Below are 19,506 nucleotides of genomic sequence, written 5' to 3' on the forward strand. Positions count from 1 at the left end.
CTACCTGGATGGTGTTGTATCTGATGTAGTTTCTACCTGGATGGTGTTGTAGCTGATGTAGAGTTTCTACCTCGATGGTGTTGTAGCTGATGTAGTTTCTACCTGGATGGTGTTGTATCTGATGTAGTTTCTACCTGGATGGTGTTGTAGCTGATGTAGAGTTTCTACCTCGATGGTGTTGTAGCTGATGGAGTTTCTATTGATGGTGTTGTATCTGATGTAGAGTTTCTACCTCGATGGTGTTGTAGCTGATGTAGTTTCTACCTGGATGGTGTTGTATCTGATGTAGTTTCTACCTGGATGGTGTTGTAGCTGATGTAGAGTTTCTACCTCGATGGTGTTGTAGCTGATGTAGTTTCTACCTGGATGGTGTTGTAGCTGATGTAGTTTCTACCTGGATGGTGTTGTATCTGATGTAGTTTCTACCTGGATGGTGTTGTAGCTGATGTAGTTTCTACCTGGATGGTGTTGTAGCTGATGTAGTTTCTACCTGGATGGTGTTGTAGCTGATGTAGTTTCTATTGATGGTGTTGTATCTGATGTAGAGTTTCTACCTCGATGGTGTTGTAGCTGATGTAGTTTCTATTGATGGTGTTGTATCTGATGTAGAGTTTCTACCTCGATGGTGTTGTAGCTGATGGAGTTTCTATTGATGGTGTTGTATCTGATGTAGAGTTTCTACCTCGATGGTGTTGTAGCTGATGTAGTTTCTACCTGGATGGTGTTGTATCTGATGTAGAGTTTCTACCTCGATGGTGTTGTATCTGATGTAGAAGTGGCTGGCGGTCCTGCCGAGGTCGGTGGAGGCGAAGTATCCGGTCCGCTCCTCAAAGCGGATCATGTGGGCCTTGTCCAGCTTCCTGCCCGACTGCACCACGAGTTCCTTCCTGTAAAGCTCCAGACCAGGATCCATCTGAAACACAAGTACAACAGGTCCAGTTCCAGGCTTCCAGGTGGTGCAGAGCGGGACGCGGACCAGGAGGTGAGTCCTCCCACCTGGTAAGCCTTGTGGTTGATACCGTACACCAGCGGGTTGGCCCTCATGCGTACGTAGAGGTAAGTGTAGCTGAGCCACTTCACAGCCTCCTCCACATTGGTGACTGTCCCCAGAGCGACCTGAGGCAGAGGGAGAGAAGAAGGAGACCTTTAACATCACTGGTCTCTGCTGCCATCTGGTGGACAATCAACCAACGTGCACCAAGAGGCTCTCTTCTTCAATCAGAATTATTGTCAGGTTATTTTTCCATCATCATTACATCCAGGCAATCTGCACATCTTTGTTTCCATGACTTGATGTGCTTTATTCGACACACGGACAAAATCTTTAGATATCAGGAAGCTTTGTGATGTTTTCTTTGTGATTATTAACTGCTGACTCTCAACGTACAATGTATAGAAACTGCACACTCGTATTTATTGATCCAACACAATTTGGGAGAATAATTTTGTCTAAACTTCTTTTAAACAAGCAAGAGGCTGAGGGAATGAATACATAGGCCTCTTAGAGTGCTTCTGCAGTGAGTACAACACTTATTAAACTTGTAATGATCAATTTCAGGCTAATTATCAGCGGGAAGCTACGTTAGCAGTAGCAGCTATTGACTCATACGAAAGATCGCAGGTTCAGCATTAAACTTCATTTTAATTTCCTCCACCAGTCAGTTAATGTATAATCTGATAGTAGTTTCTTGCTGAGAGCTGTGGTGACGCCACAAAGACCAGGATGGAGGAACACAGCAGCTCCAAAATGTTTAAAAAAATAAAATAAAAAATACACAACAAGCTCATGATTACTAAAAGGTCAGTAAATGTTGGTGTGTTCATAATTTATTTTAATCAGTTAATATTACATTAGTGACAAAAAGGAGGTCACAATATCTGCTGCTTCTTTGAGTCACTTTTCATACTCATGACACCACCTTGTGGTGGGAATCGGTATTACTACACGGGATGTCAACGGGCTTGTTGGTCAGCTCGACATTCACATGTTGATGAAAACAGCCTTTTTTACTGGGTATTGATTGATTGTATGTCTGCTAGATGGTGACATTAGAAGAGATTATTTCAGACATGATTATTTTAGGATGTGCAAATTGGAGTTAGTAATGTGACTGAGGAGCTCACGGATTGAAGGTTCATTAAGTGTATTGAATCAAAAAGAATACGTTCCGAATAGGATTCAAATATGCTTAAGAGAACATTTTTGAGAACGAGCAGGATCATTTGAAATATAAGTTCCATGAGCAGCCAAACAACTAAAGAAAGATGTAATCCAGGAAACACAGTAACTCCTCCAATCCAGACACCAGTGCTTCATAACTCTGCTGGGAGGAATTACCGTATTTTCTGGACTATAAGCGGCACGTTTCTTTTGTTGTTTGGCTTCACGTCGTGCTGAAAATGAATCGTTAAGAAGAATCGAACACATATAAGGTGTACGATTCCCATGGAATTGATCAATTGGAACTGGTTCTCAGTCAGAACCGGTTTTCGATTCCCATCCCTACTCAAGTGCAACTGTTAGTCTGGAAATACACAGATATTTTGAAGTAAACGTCTTCATATTGTTTGTATGATCAGCTGCTGTGGTTCGGGGATGAATGGATGAAGACAGACTCACCTCGGCGTTGAGGTTGTCCGACAGGCTGTCCAGGAACTGGCTCTCGATGGGATTCTGCTGAGTCAGCAGGGTCAGGTAGTGACTCAGCTTGTCGTGGGTGGTGATGATGGTGCCCTCGCCGTACTTGTCGAACTGTGGACGACCTGCGCGTCCGAAGATCTGCATGACGTCCAGGATGCCCAGATCTACCAGGGTGCCGCGCTTTGCGTCGTAGATTTGGGTTCCCTGGAGGTGAGGAAGCGAAAAGGCTGATTCACGCCTGCTCATGTCAGACGCTTGGTTTTATCGTGGTTTTTCAAAGTGACGCGCCGAGAGCTGCCGCTCTATATGGAGGAAGTACACTTTTATTGTTGTTAGCAGATAGCAGTGCTTCCTTTGCTCTTTTCAAGCCCAGTTACTTAAATCGGCCTCAATATCTGTGGTCAGGGAGAAACGATACCACTCCTCCAGAGAGCAGTACGAGTACAAATACCAACCTTTAGCTACTTGCTGATACCAAGTACCGATATGAGTACTTATTGAAAACCATAAGTCTTATTCCTAGTCCATACGCAAAGGACAAGTGAAGTCAGGAGGAAAAGTGTTTGTGCTGGAAGCCGTGGAGGCATCTTCTCCTGCAGGCGCCTCTGCTCAATGACTTCTCAGCTTTTATTGCTTTTCTGTTATTTGGAGTTTTTCACAGGAATTTCCAAAGTTCCAATGCTTGAGTGTGACACACACACAAGACACAGCTGAACAGAGTTGTTCACAGAAAGTTTTCTAAACGGGCAAAAAACCACGTCAGGAAGAGTACCCGTCTAAATGAAAGCGGTGAAAACGCAGTGAGGTCCAACTCATACATCCAGAAATCTACCAAAGACAGAGAGGAGGACATGTTGGTGGGCAGGCAGGCAGGTCCGGGGAGGGAGAGGCAAAGACATTTTGCCATTAAGACGGGGATGCTGAGCCAGCGTTTTTGGAATTGGGTTTTAAAAAGGACCAGTTGTACTCTGTAGCACGCCGCCTTCATGTAGACTGAATACCTGATCAAAGTGTGATGGTAACTGTTTGTAGATACAAACTGACTGTGTGCAGGATGATTAGGCAACTAAATGAAAAATGAATATTTTCCCATCATTTTCAACTGTTAAAGTTAAAACAATGAACAAACAACTGAAAATGAACAAATGAACATTTCTAACATTTCAAGAAAAAACAGTAACCAGCAGAGCCACTGTTGTTTTCATTAACCATCACCTAACCATCACCTGACCATCACCTGACCATCACCTGACCATCACCTAACCATCACCTATCCATCACCTATCACCTAACCATCACCTGACTATCACCTGACCATCACCCAACCATCACCTAACTATCACCTAACCATAACCTGACCATCACCTGACCATCACCTAACCATCACCTAACCATCACCTGACCATCACCCAACCATCACCTAACTATCACCTAACCATAACCTGACCATCACCTGACCATCACCTAACCATCACCTAACCATCACCTATCCATCACCTATCACCTAACCATAACCTGACCATCACCTGACCATCACCTAACCATCACCTAACCAACACCTGACCATCACCTGACCATCACCTAACCATCACCTAACCACCACCTAACCATCACCTAACCATCACCTGACCATCACCTGACCATCACCTAACCATCACCTATCACCTAACCATCACCTGACTATCACCTGACCATCACCTAACCATCACCTAACTATCACCTAACCATAACCTGACCATCACCTGACCATCACCTAACCATCACCTAACCATCACCTAACCAACACCTAACCATCACCTAACCATCACCTAACCTGACCATCACCTAACCATCACCTAACCACCACCTAACCATCACCTAACCATCACCTGACCATCACCTGACCATCACCTAACCATCACCTATCCATCACCTATCACCTAACCATCACCTGACTATCACCTGACCATCACCTAACCATCACCTAACTATCACCTAACCATAACCTGACCATCACCTAACCATCACCTAACCATCACCTAACCAACACCTGACCATCACCTGACCATCACCTAACCATCACCTAACCATCACCTAACCTGACCATCACCTAACCATCACCTAACCACCACCTAACCATCACCTAACCATCACCTGACCATCACCTGACCATCACCTAACCATCACCTATCACCTAACCATCACCTGACTATCACCTGACCATCACCTAACCATCACCTAACTATCACCTAACCATAACCTGACCATCACCTGACCATCACCTAACCATCACCTAACCATCACCTAACCAACACCTGACCATCACCTGACCATCACCTAACCATCACCTAACCATCACCTAACCTGACCATCACCTAACCATCACCTAACCACCACCTAACCATCACCTAACCATCACCTGACCATCACCTGACCATCACCTATCACCTAACCATCACCTATCACCTAACCATCACCTAACCATCACCTAACCTAACTATCACCTAACCATCACCTAACCATCACCTAACTATCACCTAACTATCACCTAACCATCACCTAACCATCACCAGCCAGTCAGTCTGTCCAGTTCTTTCTCTGTTCATGATCAACTTGCTCTGTTTCCCTTCATGGTGCCTCTCCCCTAAGAAGAGCCTGCAGGTTCTCAACAGGTGTGAGTCAGGTGAGGTGAGGGAGGGGGCGTGTCACGTCTCTGGCATCCTTAAGGTCTTTACAGGTGAGGACAGAGGAGGACAGAGGAGGACAGAGGAGGACTCTGGTGATGAGACGGAGCTTCGTCCTGCTCAAACATCAGGGTCTTGAAAGGTGCAGGATTTGTTTCTGCTTCAAGAACATGTCCTCTCCAACCTGTCCCTGGTTCTGACAGCTGATTTAGGTCCATCTTTAACCTGGAAATGTCCACCGAGCTAAGCCTTGATGACACCTGCTCAGACCAGAACCCCAGACCAGAACCCCAGACCAGAACCCTACACCTTTACGATGCGTTCCTTTTGACCCCGTTGACTTATAGTGACAAACTGTTGGTGGTTCTGTGATCCCGCCCGTTTAGCTTAATGCTAAAGCACCTTGTTATAGCTCTCCTGGGGACAGACCCTCCTTCCTGCCTGGAGTCACAAAATAGACCTAACAATGATGCTCTGGCTAAAATACTGACTGATCTAATACTTGGTCTCCATGTGGACGGAACCTCACCGATCAAATGGATCACTTTGTGCTTCTCTAGTTTAAATCTTCAGGCTCGTCAGCAGGATCCCGTAAACGTTCAAATACATGAAGCAGAAGAAGACAACAACACAAAACACAGAAATGTCCAGTGCTGACCTTGATGATGACGGCATGCGCTGGCAGGTTGACTCCCCAGGCCAGGGTGGCAGTGCAGACCAGCACCTTGAGGTGTCCTCTGGAGAACATGCTCTCCATCAGGCTGCGGTCGGACCGCAGCATGCCGGCGTGGTGGATCCCGAAGCCTTCTGGGAACATCTCCTTCATCTGCTTGTTCCTGGAGCGCTGGACCTGACAGTGGAGCAGGACAGTGGAGCAGGACAGTCAGAGCAGGACAGTGGAGCAGGACAGTGGAGCAGGACAGTGGAGCAGGACAGTCAGAGCAGGACAGTGGAGCAGGACAGTCAGAGCAGGACAGTGGAGCAGGACAGTGGAGCAGGACAGTGGAGCAGGACAGTGGAGCAGGACAGTCAGAGCAGGACAGTGGAGCAGGACAGTCAGGGCAGGACAGTGGAGCAGGACAGTCAGAGCAGGACAGTGGAGCAGGACAGTGGAGCAGGACAGTGGAGCAGGACAGTCAGAGCAGGACAGTGGAGCAGGACAGTCAGAGCAGGACAGTCAGAGCAGGACAGTGGAGCAGGACAGTCAGAGCAGGACAGTGGAGCAGGACAGTCAGAGCAGGACAGTCAGAGCAGGACAGTGGAGCAGGACAGTGGAGCAGGACAGTGGAGCAGGACAGTGGAGCAGGACAGTGGAGCAGGACAGTCAGAGCAGGACAGTGGAGCAGGACAGTCAGAGCAGGACAGTGGAGCAGGACAGTGGAGCAGGACAGTCAGAGCAGGACAGTGGAGCAGGACAGTGGAGCAGGACAGTGGAGCAGGACAGTCAGAGCAGGACAGTGGAGCAGGACAGTGGAGCAGGACAGTCAGAGCAGGACAGTGGAGCAGGACAGTCAGAGCAGGACAGTGGAGCAGGACAGTCAGAGCAGGACAGTGGAGCAGGACAGTGGAGCAGGACAGTCAGAGCAGGACAGTGGAGCAGGACAGTGGAGCAGGACAGTGGAGCAGGAGACGTCACCTGCGGGATACCTCAGGGTCTAATACTGGGTCCCCTACTGGTTTCCTCCAACAATGTTACCACCAGCCAAGATGACTGTTAGTTTGCTGAAGATGCTCCGTTTATTAAGATTGTATCTTCACCATTAAACTAACTGCCGCCGTGCTGCTCTGAGTTACACCTTCATGTTACAAGAAGCTGTGAAACAACTTCCAGACAGAAAAGAACCTGGAAAGAATCGGTCAGAGAACTAAGCTGATCCAGAACGCTGCAGCCAGAGTGCTCCCCTACAAGGTGGAGCAGCCTTTAGTTCCTACCTCCTCACCTGTGGAACAAAGTTCCTGAACACCTGAAGACTGCTGACACACTCACTTCTTTTAAATCAGGACTTAAAACATTCCTAGATACACAGGATGTAGAATAAACAATAGACTCTACTTACTTAGTAAACTAATCTTAATAAATCTCTTATCTTATTTATTATACTTTTCTTCATTATTTGTTTTAATGCTTTTCTTTCTTTTCTTCTAAAGCTTTAATGTATTTCTTTATTCTGTATTTATTTCATTTCTTTGTAAAGCTCTGTGAGTTGCCTTGTGTTTCAATGCTGCTCTATAAATACATTTACCTTGTCTTGTTATGAACTATACCACATTAATTAATTTCCGTTGCATCTTCATTCTTATCTTTTCCACTGGTGTCATTTTTTATTGTTTGCTCAACATTTCCTCTTCACATCATTGATTCCTCGTTGTTTTTTTCAAGCACCTTTGTGAGGAAAAGCAATCAGCACTTTGTTTTTAGGTGTCAAAGGTAGAGAGGGAGTCCAGATCCAATATCATGTTGGCGTACAGAGAAAAACAAAGAGCACTCTCAGAAAGTGACCTGAGTCATAATTGCTGCTGTCTTTTGCAGAACAACACGAGCAGGAACAAGAGCAGCCTGGAACAAAACACGGGACACGACAGCGTGCGAGCTCGGGAAGAAATACCGCCGAGTCGACTGGATTTCTACAAGAGCAACTTATTAAAGTGGGCTGGACGTCACAAGGTTTAAATTCACTGTAGATTTAGATTGTAGAGTACACACACACACACACACACACACACACACACACACACACACACACACACACACACACACACACACACACACACACACACACACACACACACACACACACACACACACACACACACACACACACACACACACACACACACACACACACACACACACACACACACACACACACACACACACACACAGATTGAGATGTGTGCGGTGACTGACAGCAGGACCGTGACCTGGCCGGGCTGCAGGCGAGTCCTCATCACAGGGTTTTATCTCTCTCTCTGGGCATCTAAATGGAGGTCAGCGCCCAGCAGGCCTCGGCACCGCAGAGAGAAAGCCCATTACTGCCAGCAGCTGTCCGCCTCTCACACCGGCTGACTGCATGTTTGGCCTCCACTAAATGTCTGGATTTGTATGCAAACCTTGTGTGTATGAAGGTGTGAGGACGGAGACCTTCGGCTGAGCGGCAGGTCGGCGGCTAAAAGCTGGTGGAACGTGGCCAACGCTTCTCTCTTATTATTGATTAGATGTTAAAACATCAGTATAAAATCGAAGCAGTGATTGTTGGACTCGTTATTTCATGAAAACAAGAAGCTGTTAAATTCTTTTAGAAAATATTTTAACTGGGAAGATTCACTGTGTGAAATAGATCAACCAGAAACTCAGTGAAACAATAAAAAGACTGTTGAGGAACATTTAACAATGAAGAATTAAAACTAACGTTGACTGTTAAAACCACCCCGACAATGAAAATACTAAGATGTACGACTTAATTATTCTGATATGAACTCATCATCCTTCCATTTCAGCGCAGCTCTTTTACTAGAAGGACTTAATCCAGGAACTAATCTACCACCACAGGAACTAATCTACCAGCTGACCAAGACAAATGGAGGTCAGTGTAGTATTTGTGTTTTTTATTATATAAAGAAGGTAAAGCTGACTAATCTAAAACTTCTTGCTCTTTACAATTGAACCCGGTTTCTTTAACCACCAAGGCAGAGCAGTGGAGTTCTTCTGGGTCTGTTTCAGGACAGAACCAGCCGAGATGAGCAGCAGGACTCCTCCAGCAGCCACACACACCCAAACACCAGGACAGTGAAGCGCTGCATTGTAAAATGTGCAGAGCGGTTTTTCCTGAAGAGGCAAAGCTTTTCCAGAAAAACAAAGATGATTAGATGAAAGTTCTGCAGGACCTCGGGTCAACATGTGATGACGATACAATCTGTGTTAAAAAAACAATATATTCTAGACAACATTTATTTAATTTAGTTGTTTTTTTTATTTCTGTTGCCCTTGTTAGATCTGCTTGCCAAACTCCTTCTTGTAATCTGTAATCACAGTAAACTTAACAAAGACACAGCATTTGTATTTTCTACATGAACTGAACCTTTACTGCTCTGGGAGTTTTCCACTCATGCAGTTTTGTGTATTTTATACATTTGAGGTGAGAAACATGACAAGCTGTATGCCATTGATTATTTGAAGAGCTACTGAGAAAGTAGGCTTGACTGAAAACCAATGAACTCCTTTTAAAAGGATTAACCGAGTGAAGCTTTGACTTTCAACTGAAACGAGGAAATACACAAATGTCTCTAATGCAGTTCAACCTTTTTCTTCCTTACCATTATAAAGTTCAGCGGCGCTCCACCACACCATGTACAATTACAGAAAATAGGTGAAGGCCGCTCATAAACACTCCATGTGAAATACGGTGTCTCTCCTGCTGGGAAATAAGATTCCTGGATGGAAATGACTGATCTGACGGACACTCGTGTCAGGATCTGCTTTCAACATTGGAACATTGAGGAAATGTACAATTAAACTCTGAATATTGTGAAGATGTTACACAGAGTTCCAACCACCTCCGTCTTTCTTAATTTGTCTGTGAGATCCTTTGTTAGTGCGGCGATGCCGACATGCAGCGTTCTGACTGAAACGGGGTTTTGCAGTTTCACTATTAAAGTTCCGTGGGCGCAGCAGTTCAGGTCTTCACTGTCTGAACCCACTCTTCTCTGGAAGCAGAATCGCAGGACAGAAAGTTTCTCAGTTTCCCAGTTGGCGCATGGACATTCAGAGTGGTTAATATTTCATGATTGCAGATATTCCAGCTGCTCGTATTCATGCTCAGCATGATCTTTCTACTTCCAACCACTGACAGAAGACTGGAAGTGGATTTGTTATGTTTTTACCCTTCCAATGTCATTTCCACCCTTTGTTCTGTTTTTTTTTTTTTAGATAACAATTTCCTAAAAATGATGCAACAGACCAGAAAGCAGCGCGCGGTGCTGTCTGAAGACATGAGTGTCTGTGCAGCAGGTCAGCCCGTGGCCTGGCTGGAGTCCTTGCGGCCGGGCCGTGGCGCTGCAGTGTATGCTGGGTAATTGAAATGCTGCGGCGGAGGCTTTGCTTTGAGGTGTCAGGGTGTGTAACAGCGCCGCTTCCAGCCTCTAATTTAAGGTGAGCCGGAGCTGATGCCTGCAGTGCCATGACTGTATTGGAGGTGGCAGTGACCTAAGCTCCTCATCAGGTCCCATTAGGCTGCTCTGCAGAGCTCGCTGGGGCTGCAGACAGCCGCCTGCCAGCTCCACTCACCGCCTGTCAGGGTCACCACTACGGAAAGAACATCAGCTCAAATCTCCTTAACGAACACGGAATCTAGATTCATCCAAGAGTTTTCTTTTTTTTCCCCATTTCTTCACTTGAATCGGGCGTTCCAGATCGCTGCTCCTCGGGGAAACAGGACACCTGCTGAACTAAAGGCAGGTGGAGGAATGTGAGGCAGCAGCTGGAGGTTTGTGCAGCACATATTCAAAGCAGGGATTTCAAAATGCAGCGTCACACCGAGTGAGCCAAAAATGAGTCTGTGCTGCGTGCGAGGCGCGGCGAAGAGAAGCGTGAGAGCCGTTCATTTACGGAGCCACAGCAGCTAATTGCTGATTTCATCTAGTGGCCCTTGATCGTCATAATGTTTGGTGCTGAGAGAGGCCGGCTGCTAATGCTGGACCGACAGCGGAGAGGCGGAGGACGAGTGTCGGCTCACACCTACACGGTTCCACTGCACGCCGTGGAGCTGAGCTCCGTGTCAGAGACATTGGTGGAACAGGGCCGATTAAAATATTCATCTTTTAGGATATTCTCTTCAGTACAAGTGGAACGACTGTCAATTAATCAAAGTACCAGCAATCAATCCCAGGAGACATTGGACAGTAAGGGGCGGCCTAATTACTAATGCGTCTATGTCACATCCTGTTTAGCAGTTCTGAAGGTAGTCAATAAACACATTTCAGTCTATTTAAGAAAGAAATGCTGCAGGATGTACCAGAGTCCACAGCTTTGAGCCTTGAGGCCGTTTACACCACAAGAAGCTAAACTTCTCTTGTGTTTTGGGCGTCTGTTCACACGACACCGCGGCGCCGAACCTCTGAGAATGGCTCCCAAAGTGGAACTTTTTGAAAACATTCCAACTCTGAAACTCTTGATCTTTAAACTGAACCCAAACTCTTTAATTGAACAGAGGCTCTTTAAATGAACCTCAAATCATCTAAGATTAATCCAGACTCCCGAAACTAAACCTCCAGATTAAAACACCAAGAACCAGAGTTGTGGACTACCGTCTGATGCTCTTTGAATTTGACACAAACTATCTGTGATACATGCAGAATACTTCAATAAATGAAATTCTCCAAAGTTTTAGTCAAAACAGCAACATAAAACGAGTTCTTGACGAGCCTGTTCCAGGCTGAACAGTAGACGTTCTAGAGCAATTTCAAGCATTAGGAACTGAATCCTCTTGTCTTCAGGGGGTTTCTATATTTTGCTGGTTTCTTTTTACCTTCTACCTCTAGAAGCTTTACAGAGTCAGCTGCCAAGAAGGAGCCACACAGCATGATGCTGCCGCCGCCATGCTTCACTATGGGAATGAGTTCTGTGAGCATCGAAAAGAGAATCAAAGAGCATAAAGCTTCCTTTTGGTGCTTTTCCACCAAACAACCCTGATCATGGACCGTCCTCCATGGCTTTGAACAAATGTGAGACCAGATAATGAAAGTTTCTTTCAGAAACGGCAGCCGCTTTGTTATCCTGACCCAACCTCAGGTCTCAGGGTGCTGGAGTTCAGCCTGCTCCGACCCACAGCTGGAGTCTTTATGTCATCACGTAGTTCAACAGTAAACAGGCAGCAGGAACAGAAGAGCAAATTGGACATTGATTTGCTTTACGTAGCCGAATGTTGTAAATTCTGGTCCAAAAAGCTTAAATCTATTTATAAAATGTTTAAAAGGAAACACATTCAGAGAGCTGACTCTGTTTTATAGGCAGATTTTCTTTAGTGCTTTTCACATATTGACATTTTATCAGAGTATTTTCTCCGACTTCCACTGCAGTAAAAGAGCAGAGGCGTAGTTTATCTCATCATCTTACACATCAGTGAAAAGCAATGAATTCGAACAGAACGCAAGTGTAGGAAATATCTTGGTGTATCTGTCAGGAAGTATCAGTCGACTGATTCAGCCCAACAATGGGATGAGTGACAAAATTAAAGAGGGGCTCCCGTGGTTATGAGGAATCGTAGCGGGAGGCAGCGTCTTCAATCTTAGAACCTCTCCGGCTGCACTGTTGCTGTAAACAGACGCAAACACACCCGAGCCAGGAAATAAGTATTTAATTGGCGATTCAATCATGCTGCAGTAGACGGAGCCTGCTGGGAGTCGTGCCGGAGCGAAGTCAGCCGGCTTTTGTTATGTGGAGGAAAGAGAGAAGCTGTGAAGTGATTTTCTATGGATCCACTGCAGCCGGACTACTACTCTGAAAAGTACAATCAGTACGAGGAGGAGTAGGAATGTGGGTATTCGAAGTACCGGTGGTGGTGGTGGTGTTGTGTTCAGAAGTATTCATAGTAATCATGTAAGTGCTAGTTGTAGTAGTACAAGTAGAAGCAATTGTCATACTTTTAAAAAAAGTGGATGTAGAGAAGTAGCAGTTATATTAATGGCATATTACGTAGTAGTAGTGGAAGTTATACTACCAGTACAAGTGGCCATGGCAGTAAAAGTAGTAGTTTAAGTGACCTTGATAGTACAAATAATATTTATAGCAGTAGTAGAGTTAGAAAAAGTAGAAGTATAAAAAAAGTAGTAGCAGCTACAGGACAATTAGTATGTTATAGTATGTGTACTTGCAAAGGTAATAGCCCAAAAACAGCAGTAGGACTCGAAGTACAAGAGGTGGTAGCAGTTGTGATGGACCTCACTGTAGACGAAGTATTGGTAGTAAACAAGCAGTGGAATCAGAATTTAAAGCACTTCAATTACTATTAGTGAAAATACAAGTGGTACAAGTAGAGAACTAGTAGCAGAACTAAAAAAACAAGTGGTAGAAGTACAAAAAGTAGTAACTATCAGAAGAAGTAGTAGCAGTTGTAGAAGTAATAGTACTACTAGTACAAGTGGTAATCATAGTACAGGTAGTGATGGAAGAAATGGAAGTAATAGTACGAGTAGTGGGAGACTCTATGGACAAAAAAAACAAACTAGTAGTAGTAGCAGCAGTAGAATTAGAAGTAGAAGTACAAGAAAAACAAGAGGCAGTACTCAGAATCACTTTACTAATCCCTGGGGGAAATTCTTTAACACTGTATTCAGTAGTGATGTCCCGATCCGATCGGTAGATCTCGGATCGGGGCCGATATTGGTGATTTGTGACTGATCGGGATTCGGCAAATCCAGCCGATCACCACGCCGATCTAAAGAAAACACGTCAGCTGCCGTAAAGCGAGCCCCGTGTGCGACCTGCCGTAAAGCGAGCCCCGTGTGCGACCTGCCGTAAAGCGAGCCCCGTGTGCGACCTGCCGTAAAGCGAGCCCCGTGTGCGACCTGCCGTAAAGCGAGCCCCGTGTGCGACCTGCCGTAAAGCGAGCCCCGAGTGCGACCTGCCGTAAAGCGAGCCCCGCGTGCGACCTGCCGTAAAGCGAGCCCCGCGTGCGACCTGCCGTAAAGCGAGCCCCGTGTGCGACCTGCCGTAAAGCGAGCCCCGTGTGCGACCTGCCGTAAAGCGAGCCCCGTGTGCGACCTGCCGTAAAGCGAGCCCCGCGTGCGACCTGCCGTAAAGCGAGCCCCGTGTGCGACCTGCCGTAAAGCGAGCCCCGTGTGCGACCTGCCATAAAGCGAGCCCCGTGTGCGACCTGCCGTAAAGCGAGCCCCGTGTGCGACCTGCCGTAAAGCGAGCCCCGTGTGCGACCTGCCGTAAAGCGAGCCCCGTGTGCGACCTGCCGTAAAGCGAGCCCCGTGTGCGACCTGCCGTAAAGCGAGCCCCGTGTGCGACCTGCCGTAAAGCGAGCCCCGTGTGCGAGTGTCCCAGAGTGGTTAAATTCTCAAACCCCTGTAAAGACGATCATCCGTGGAAAAAAGACGCCGAATGGCCCCGCGGTGCTCTGAAGCCTCGAGTTGAGCCGTGTTCATAGTGAGGTGTGGACAGAAGGCCAGGGAGGACAAAGATAGTATTCTGAATAAGTTTTAGAGAGTACTATGTTCAGAGTACTTTTGTCAAACAAGTTTTACCACTTTGAAGTAGAATGAAGTATTTATAATTCACATTGAAATGTAAATGTTTAGTGACATTCAGGTCAAACCTCTCATACTGCTTTAAGGTAAACTGGAATTTAATACACAAAGAAGTTACATTGGAGCCTAAGAGTATTTATGTTTAAGATTTATTTATTTATTTTTATTATTGTATTTGTACTTATTCAGGACTTATTTTCAGCCCAACCAGCCAAAGACACTTTGAAGTAGAACTGGGTTCTTCTGATTGGTTTTACTGAATACGGTTTATGTTGTAGGTTTTATACTTTATATGTTAGTCAAACTGATTCACTGGGTTTCATTTTTAATTCTTTTTTATTTGCCACAGAATCCAGGTGAAGTAGTTTAAGTTAAGATAAATAAGAGAAACAAGACTGCAGAGTGTAACTGGGTTTTTGTTGTTCTGACTGAATAAAGTTTAAATAAGTTCTGAAGTCGTTCTGAGAAGAATCTTGATTCAATAAGTGAGTTTTACAATAATCTCTAGGTAAACAAAGCTTCTGCCAATAGTACTTTTAGCTTCAGACATCTTAGTTGCTCCAAAAATACACTATTGAGTATATTTGCAATAGCAATGTAAGTATCGGATCTGGAAAGTATCGGTATCGGCCGATACTCAATTCTGAAAGATCGGATCGGTATCGGGCGCCAAAAAGTTTGATCGGGACGTCCCTAGTATTAGGAGTAGTACTAAAAGTAAGAGCAATGGCAGTTACAGCAAAGATATTGGTAGTTGTAATAGTACCAGTACAAGTAGCCAAAGTAGAAGTAGTAGCAGCGGAATTAGAAGTAGTAGCAGTAGTATAAGTATTAAAACTAGAACAAATGGCAGCAATTCTAATAGTGCAAGGAGTAATAGTAATCCTAAAATAAGTATTAGTACCATTGTAGTGGAACTAGTAGGAGTACAAGTAACAGAGGTAGAAGAAAGTAGTAGTACTTGTACAATTGAACTTGTTCATTGCATCTTTTTTAAATTGGATTTATAGGCAAAATAATAGTTAGAATATATAGAATTCAAACACAAAATAACAGGACAAACAAACCAAGAACTGACCCAGATATGTTTTGTGGTTAATTAGCTTGTTAATCGCGTCATGAAAACAAATCATGTAAAATGTTGGAAACGCGTGTTTCTCAAAGAAAAGGTGTGTTTCAGAGCCTCCGCTGCAGAAGAGGACGTCTGGAGCAAACAGCAGGGGGCGACAGCCCGCATGTGGAACCAGCGGACGGCTGCTTTGTGAGGCTGCTTGCTGATGTGCTTCTGTTTGTCCTTCTGAGGTGACAAACCAAAAAAAAGGAAAAGCCGACAGCGGCCCTCTTGTTGTTGAAGGTGGTGGGTGGTGCAGCGGAGCAGTTAGCGCTGCACTCAGCTGGTTTAATGCTGATGAAGAAGCAATTAAAGAGCAAAATGGACTTGCTCTGCAGCCGCAGGATAAGATGGTCGGCTGCAGAGAGCTGGAGTCAGGATGGACGGAGGAAGAGAAGAACGATTCCTCACAAACACAACTTTCTATTTAAAGGCAGCTCTTCGGTTCTTTTGTTTTTTTGTCACTCCACCTTGTGTTGATCAGCTGCTGGGGCGCGGTGACAGCCTGTCACAGATCTGACACCATGAAAGGCCCAGCGATGGACCGCACTTTTAAAAATAGCAGCAGCAAAATGAAAGGAGGCACAGACGGTAATGAGACCAGTCTGCTGCTGCTGGAGTCCCTGGAGGCGCTGCACCCGGAGGCATTCGGCACGTCTGCGGCGTGTCAGACCGGAACACTGGGAAACGGCGCAGTCGGAGGCCACAGACGAGAGTTAAAGACGTCCATGTGAAGATGACTTTGAGAAGGGATTCTGTCCAACCATCAGAAGCACAGCCCGGCGCTGCGTGAGGCGTCACAGCCGCAGCAACACACAGGTGAAGACATGATTTATGTAATGGACCCGCGGGACCACAAGGTGTCTCTTATCCTCCATGGAAGACCTGCCAGAGCAGCAGAGGATGAGGGTGAGGAGCAGCGGGGAGGTGAGGACAGGAAGCGGTGGGGGGGAGGCTGGAGGAGGTGGGGGGGTGCTGGAGGAGGTGGGGGAGGCTGGAGGAGGTGGGGGGGGGTGCTGGAGAGGCTGGAGTCTCACAGTCGGAGCAAATGAAAGTCAACCAGGCGCTGGGACACGGTGCTTTCTGCTGAGAGCGTTCAGAGGAGGGTTACCACACACGGGTCACACTGCCATGCAGTTCCTTCAAAATAATGTGCTTTTAAACCTGATAATTAAAAACACATATGCAGATGATGTTCATGTCTTTGTGCTTTACCCCGAATTTCTAACAGTTGTTGTTGGTGTGTGTGTGTGTGTGTGTGTGTGTGTGTGTGTGTGTGTGTGTGTGTGTGTGTGTGTGTGTGTGTGAGGGCATTACATGCAGTTGAGCTCAATCACTAAATATGTCAACAAGAAGAGGATAAAAACAGTAAATTATAACTTCATTAACCTTTCATGTGTTGCACATTGTGAGAACGATAAATGTGTGATATATTACGTGAATAGTATTCAGGCTACTGCACATAAGTAACTATTACCTCGTCTCTTACTTTTATCTGTTTCCCTCAGGGTTCAGATGAAGAAGCTGGAGTTAGTGGGAGGAAGATGCTCTAATCTGGATCTTAGGTAACAGTATGTAGTGTGTAATCCCAGGGTTCCCAACTGACAATAAGAACAAGTTGTTCCCAGAATAATTACAGCTTTAATGTCTGAAGTCTTCCAGAGCATTCCTTTGTGTTCGTAAGTCAGTTTATTTCCAATGAGGAGGGCAGCCGCTCTGGAAAACAGGAGCGTTTTAAAGAAGTAACCATGAGGACGACGGCACACTGAGGCTTCCTTCACACTGCAGGGGAGAGCAACACAATTCAGATGTTTTGCTCATAGTGACTCATAAGTGATTTGTTTTGCTGTAAAAGCTACAATTCCTACTGCTTCACACCAAACCCAGCCTCCATCATACCTGGTTCCAATTCAGACGTTTTTCTACATGCGACTGCTTCGTCTCTGACGTCACAGACAAGTGACGGAGGAAGCGGCTCCGCTGTGCTCTGTTTAATCTGAGGAGAGTGAGGCTGCTGACCGGCGTGGCGTCCATGTCCACTTCTGTAAACAGTGTGATCGGTTTCTGCGGCTGCGCTCTTCAGGCCGAACCTGTCGGGTCCGATCACGTTCACACGGTCGCTTTTAAAACGTAATGAGAACAATCACACGGAACAACTGTCTCCCAGCAATCCAATGGCTTCTTCTTTTCCCTTTTCCAACCAGTCAAAGTGTTTTATATTGAAATGGGCTTTTCTATTTATTTTTCCTTTTCTTTTCTTTTCTTTTTCCATTTGTTTCATCTAATTTTAAATTGTTCCTTCATTCGAAATAAATTAATTAATCAAATCAAATTTATTATCATTTATCAGTTTTAGCCTTTATTAATTTTTAAGCTTTATTGTTTTTCTTTTATTGTGAAACACTGAATTGCCTCGTGTTTGACTGGTACTTCATTAATAAATTTGTCTCTCCTTCTACAACAAGTATTTCCATTGTTCAAGAGGACTTCTTCTGTTTCAAGACGTAATTAATCAGGGGAATAACATTTTTCACTGAATCTGAATCTGTGATGAGTTTCAGTTTTGTCTTTTCGGAAGCTGAGAATTTCCTTCCTAAAATATCTAATTGGTCAGACGACTAAAACACAAAGCAATTTAAGATGGAGGACAAACACTGCAGGATTCAGGTCAGAAGTCATTTTCACTCATGAGACACAATTTGGTCGTCATGAATGAAAAGGAGCTGCAATGCAGCTCCTCACTGAACACACTGAGCTCAAACCTCAAATATAATGTCGTCCTCATATGTGACATTACGTCATTTCAAATGATGGATCTCTACATTTTGTATCTCATGAAAGAACTACAATTTTAAAAGATTAAACTGAAGAACAAGTGATGTTATGAAAGTATAAAACAAGAAAGAGGAGCCAGTGATGTGAGTCTGAGGAATGAGTGTATTTTTTCTTGAGATTAGCTCCACAGCGAAGCTTTCAACCTCCACAGTTTGGCATCAAGTCAAGAAGTTCAAAGGCGCAGGGCTCATGACCTCCAACACAAAGCAACACGCAGACCCACGCACATCGGCTGCATACGTTTGCATAAAATCAAGGAGAACGAGGAGAAACAGCCGCTGCAGTGACCTGAGAGATCAAGTAGAAGGACCAAGTACAAGTCGATGCACAGATCAGTTCACTTCAGCTGCAGCATCGCAAGAGCAGGCGGAGCTCAAAGAACAAGTTCAGAGAAAGAACTCAGCAAAGCTGCAGTCCGGTGAGGAACCAGGGCCGCTTCTGAAGCTGGGAGCTCTGCAGTGGTGAGGCCAGACCCAACCAAGCTGCAGTCCAGTGAGGAACCAGGGCAGCTTCTGAAGCTGGGAGCTCTGCAGTGGTGAGGCCAGACCCAACCAAGCTGCAGTCCGGTGAGGAACCAGGGCAGCTTCTGAAGCTGGGAGCTCTGCAGTGGTGAGGCCAGACTCAACCAAGCTGCAGTCCGGTGAGGAACCAGGGCAGCTTCTGAAGCTCTGAGCTCTGCAGTGGTGAGGCCAGACTCAACCAAGCTGCAGTCCGGTGAGGAACCAGGGCAGCTTCTGAAGCTCTGAGCTCTGCAGTGGTGAGGCCAGACCCAACAAGAACGGATCTGACAGAAACCAGGTGGTTTGGTACCATGAAGCAGAGTCTGGACTCTCCTAAACAAGAACTTTACATGTCACTGACTTTTCTCTTTTCTCTAAGTTTTATTTTGACAGTCACCGTAACAACAATCCAACTTGGTAGTTTTATTTTGACAGTCGCCGTAATAACAATCCAACTTGGTGGTTTTATTTTGACAGTCGCCGTAATAACAATCCAACTTGGTGGTT

General features: G+C 45.5%; 1 protein-coding gene across 1 annotated transcript in view; it reads right to left on the reverse strand.

Annotated features, from left to right (window-relative positions):
- ascc3 (activating signal cointegrator 1 complex subunit 3) overlaps window positions 1-19,506 on the reverse strand; it is a 218,626-nt gene that overhangs the window by 56,275 nt on the left and 142,845 nt on the right. Inside the window, exons 15-18 of the mRNA XM_080471968.1 lie at window positions 5,963-6,154; window positions 2,621-2,845; window positions 997-1,116; window positions 749-913 (exon numbers count right to left, since the gene is read on the reverse strand). Coding sequence (XP_080328094.1) covers window positions 749-913; window positions 997-1,116; window positions 2,621-2,845; window positions 5,963-6,154 — 702 coding nt within the window. The remainder of the gene's footprint in view (window positions 1-748; window positions 914-996; window positions 1,117-2,620; window positions 2,846-5,962; window positions 6,155-19,506) is intronic.

This window comes from Lipophrys pholis (genome assembly GCF_963383615.2).
Source record: "Lipophrys pholis genome assembly, chromosome: 9".
Taxonomy (NCBI): domain Eukaryota; kingdom Metazoa; phylum Chordata; class Actinopteri; order Blenniiformes; family Blenniidae; genus Lipophrys; species Lipophrys pholis.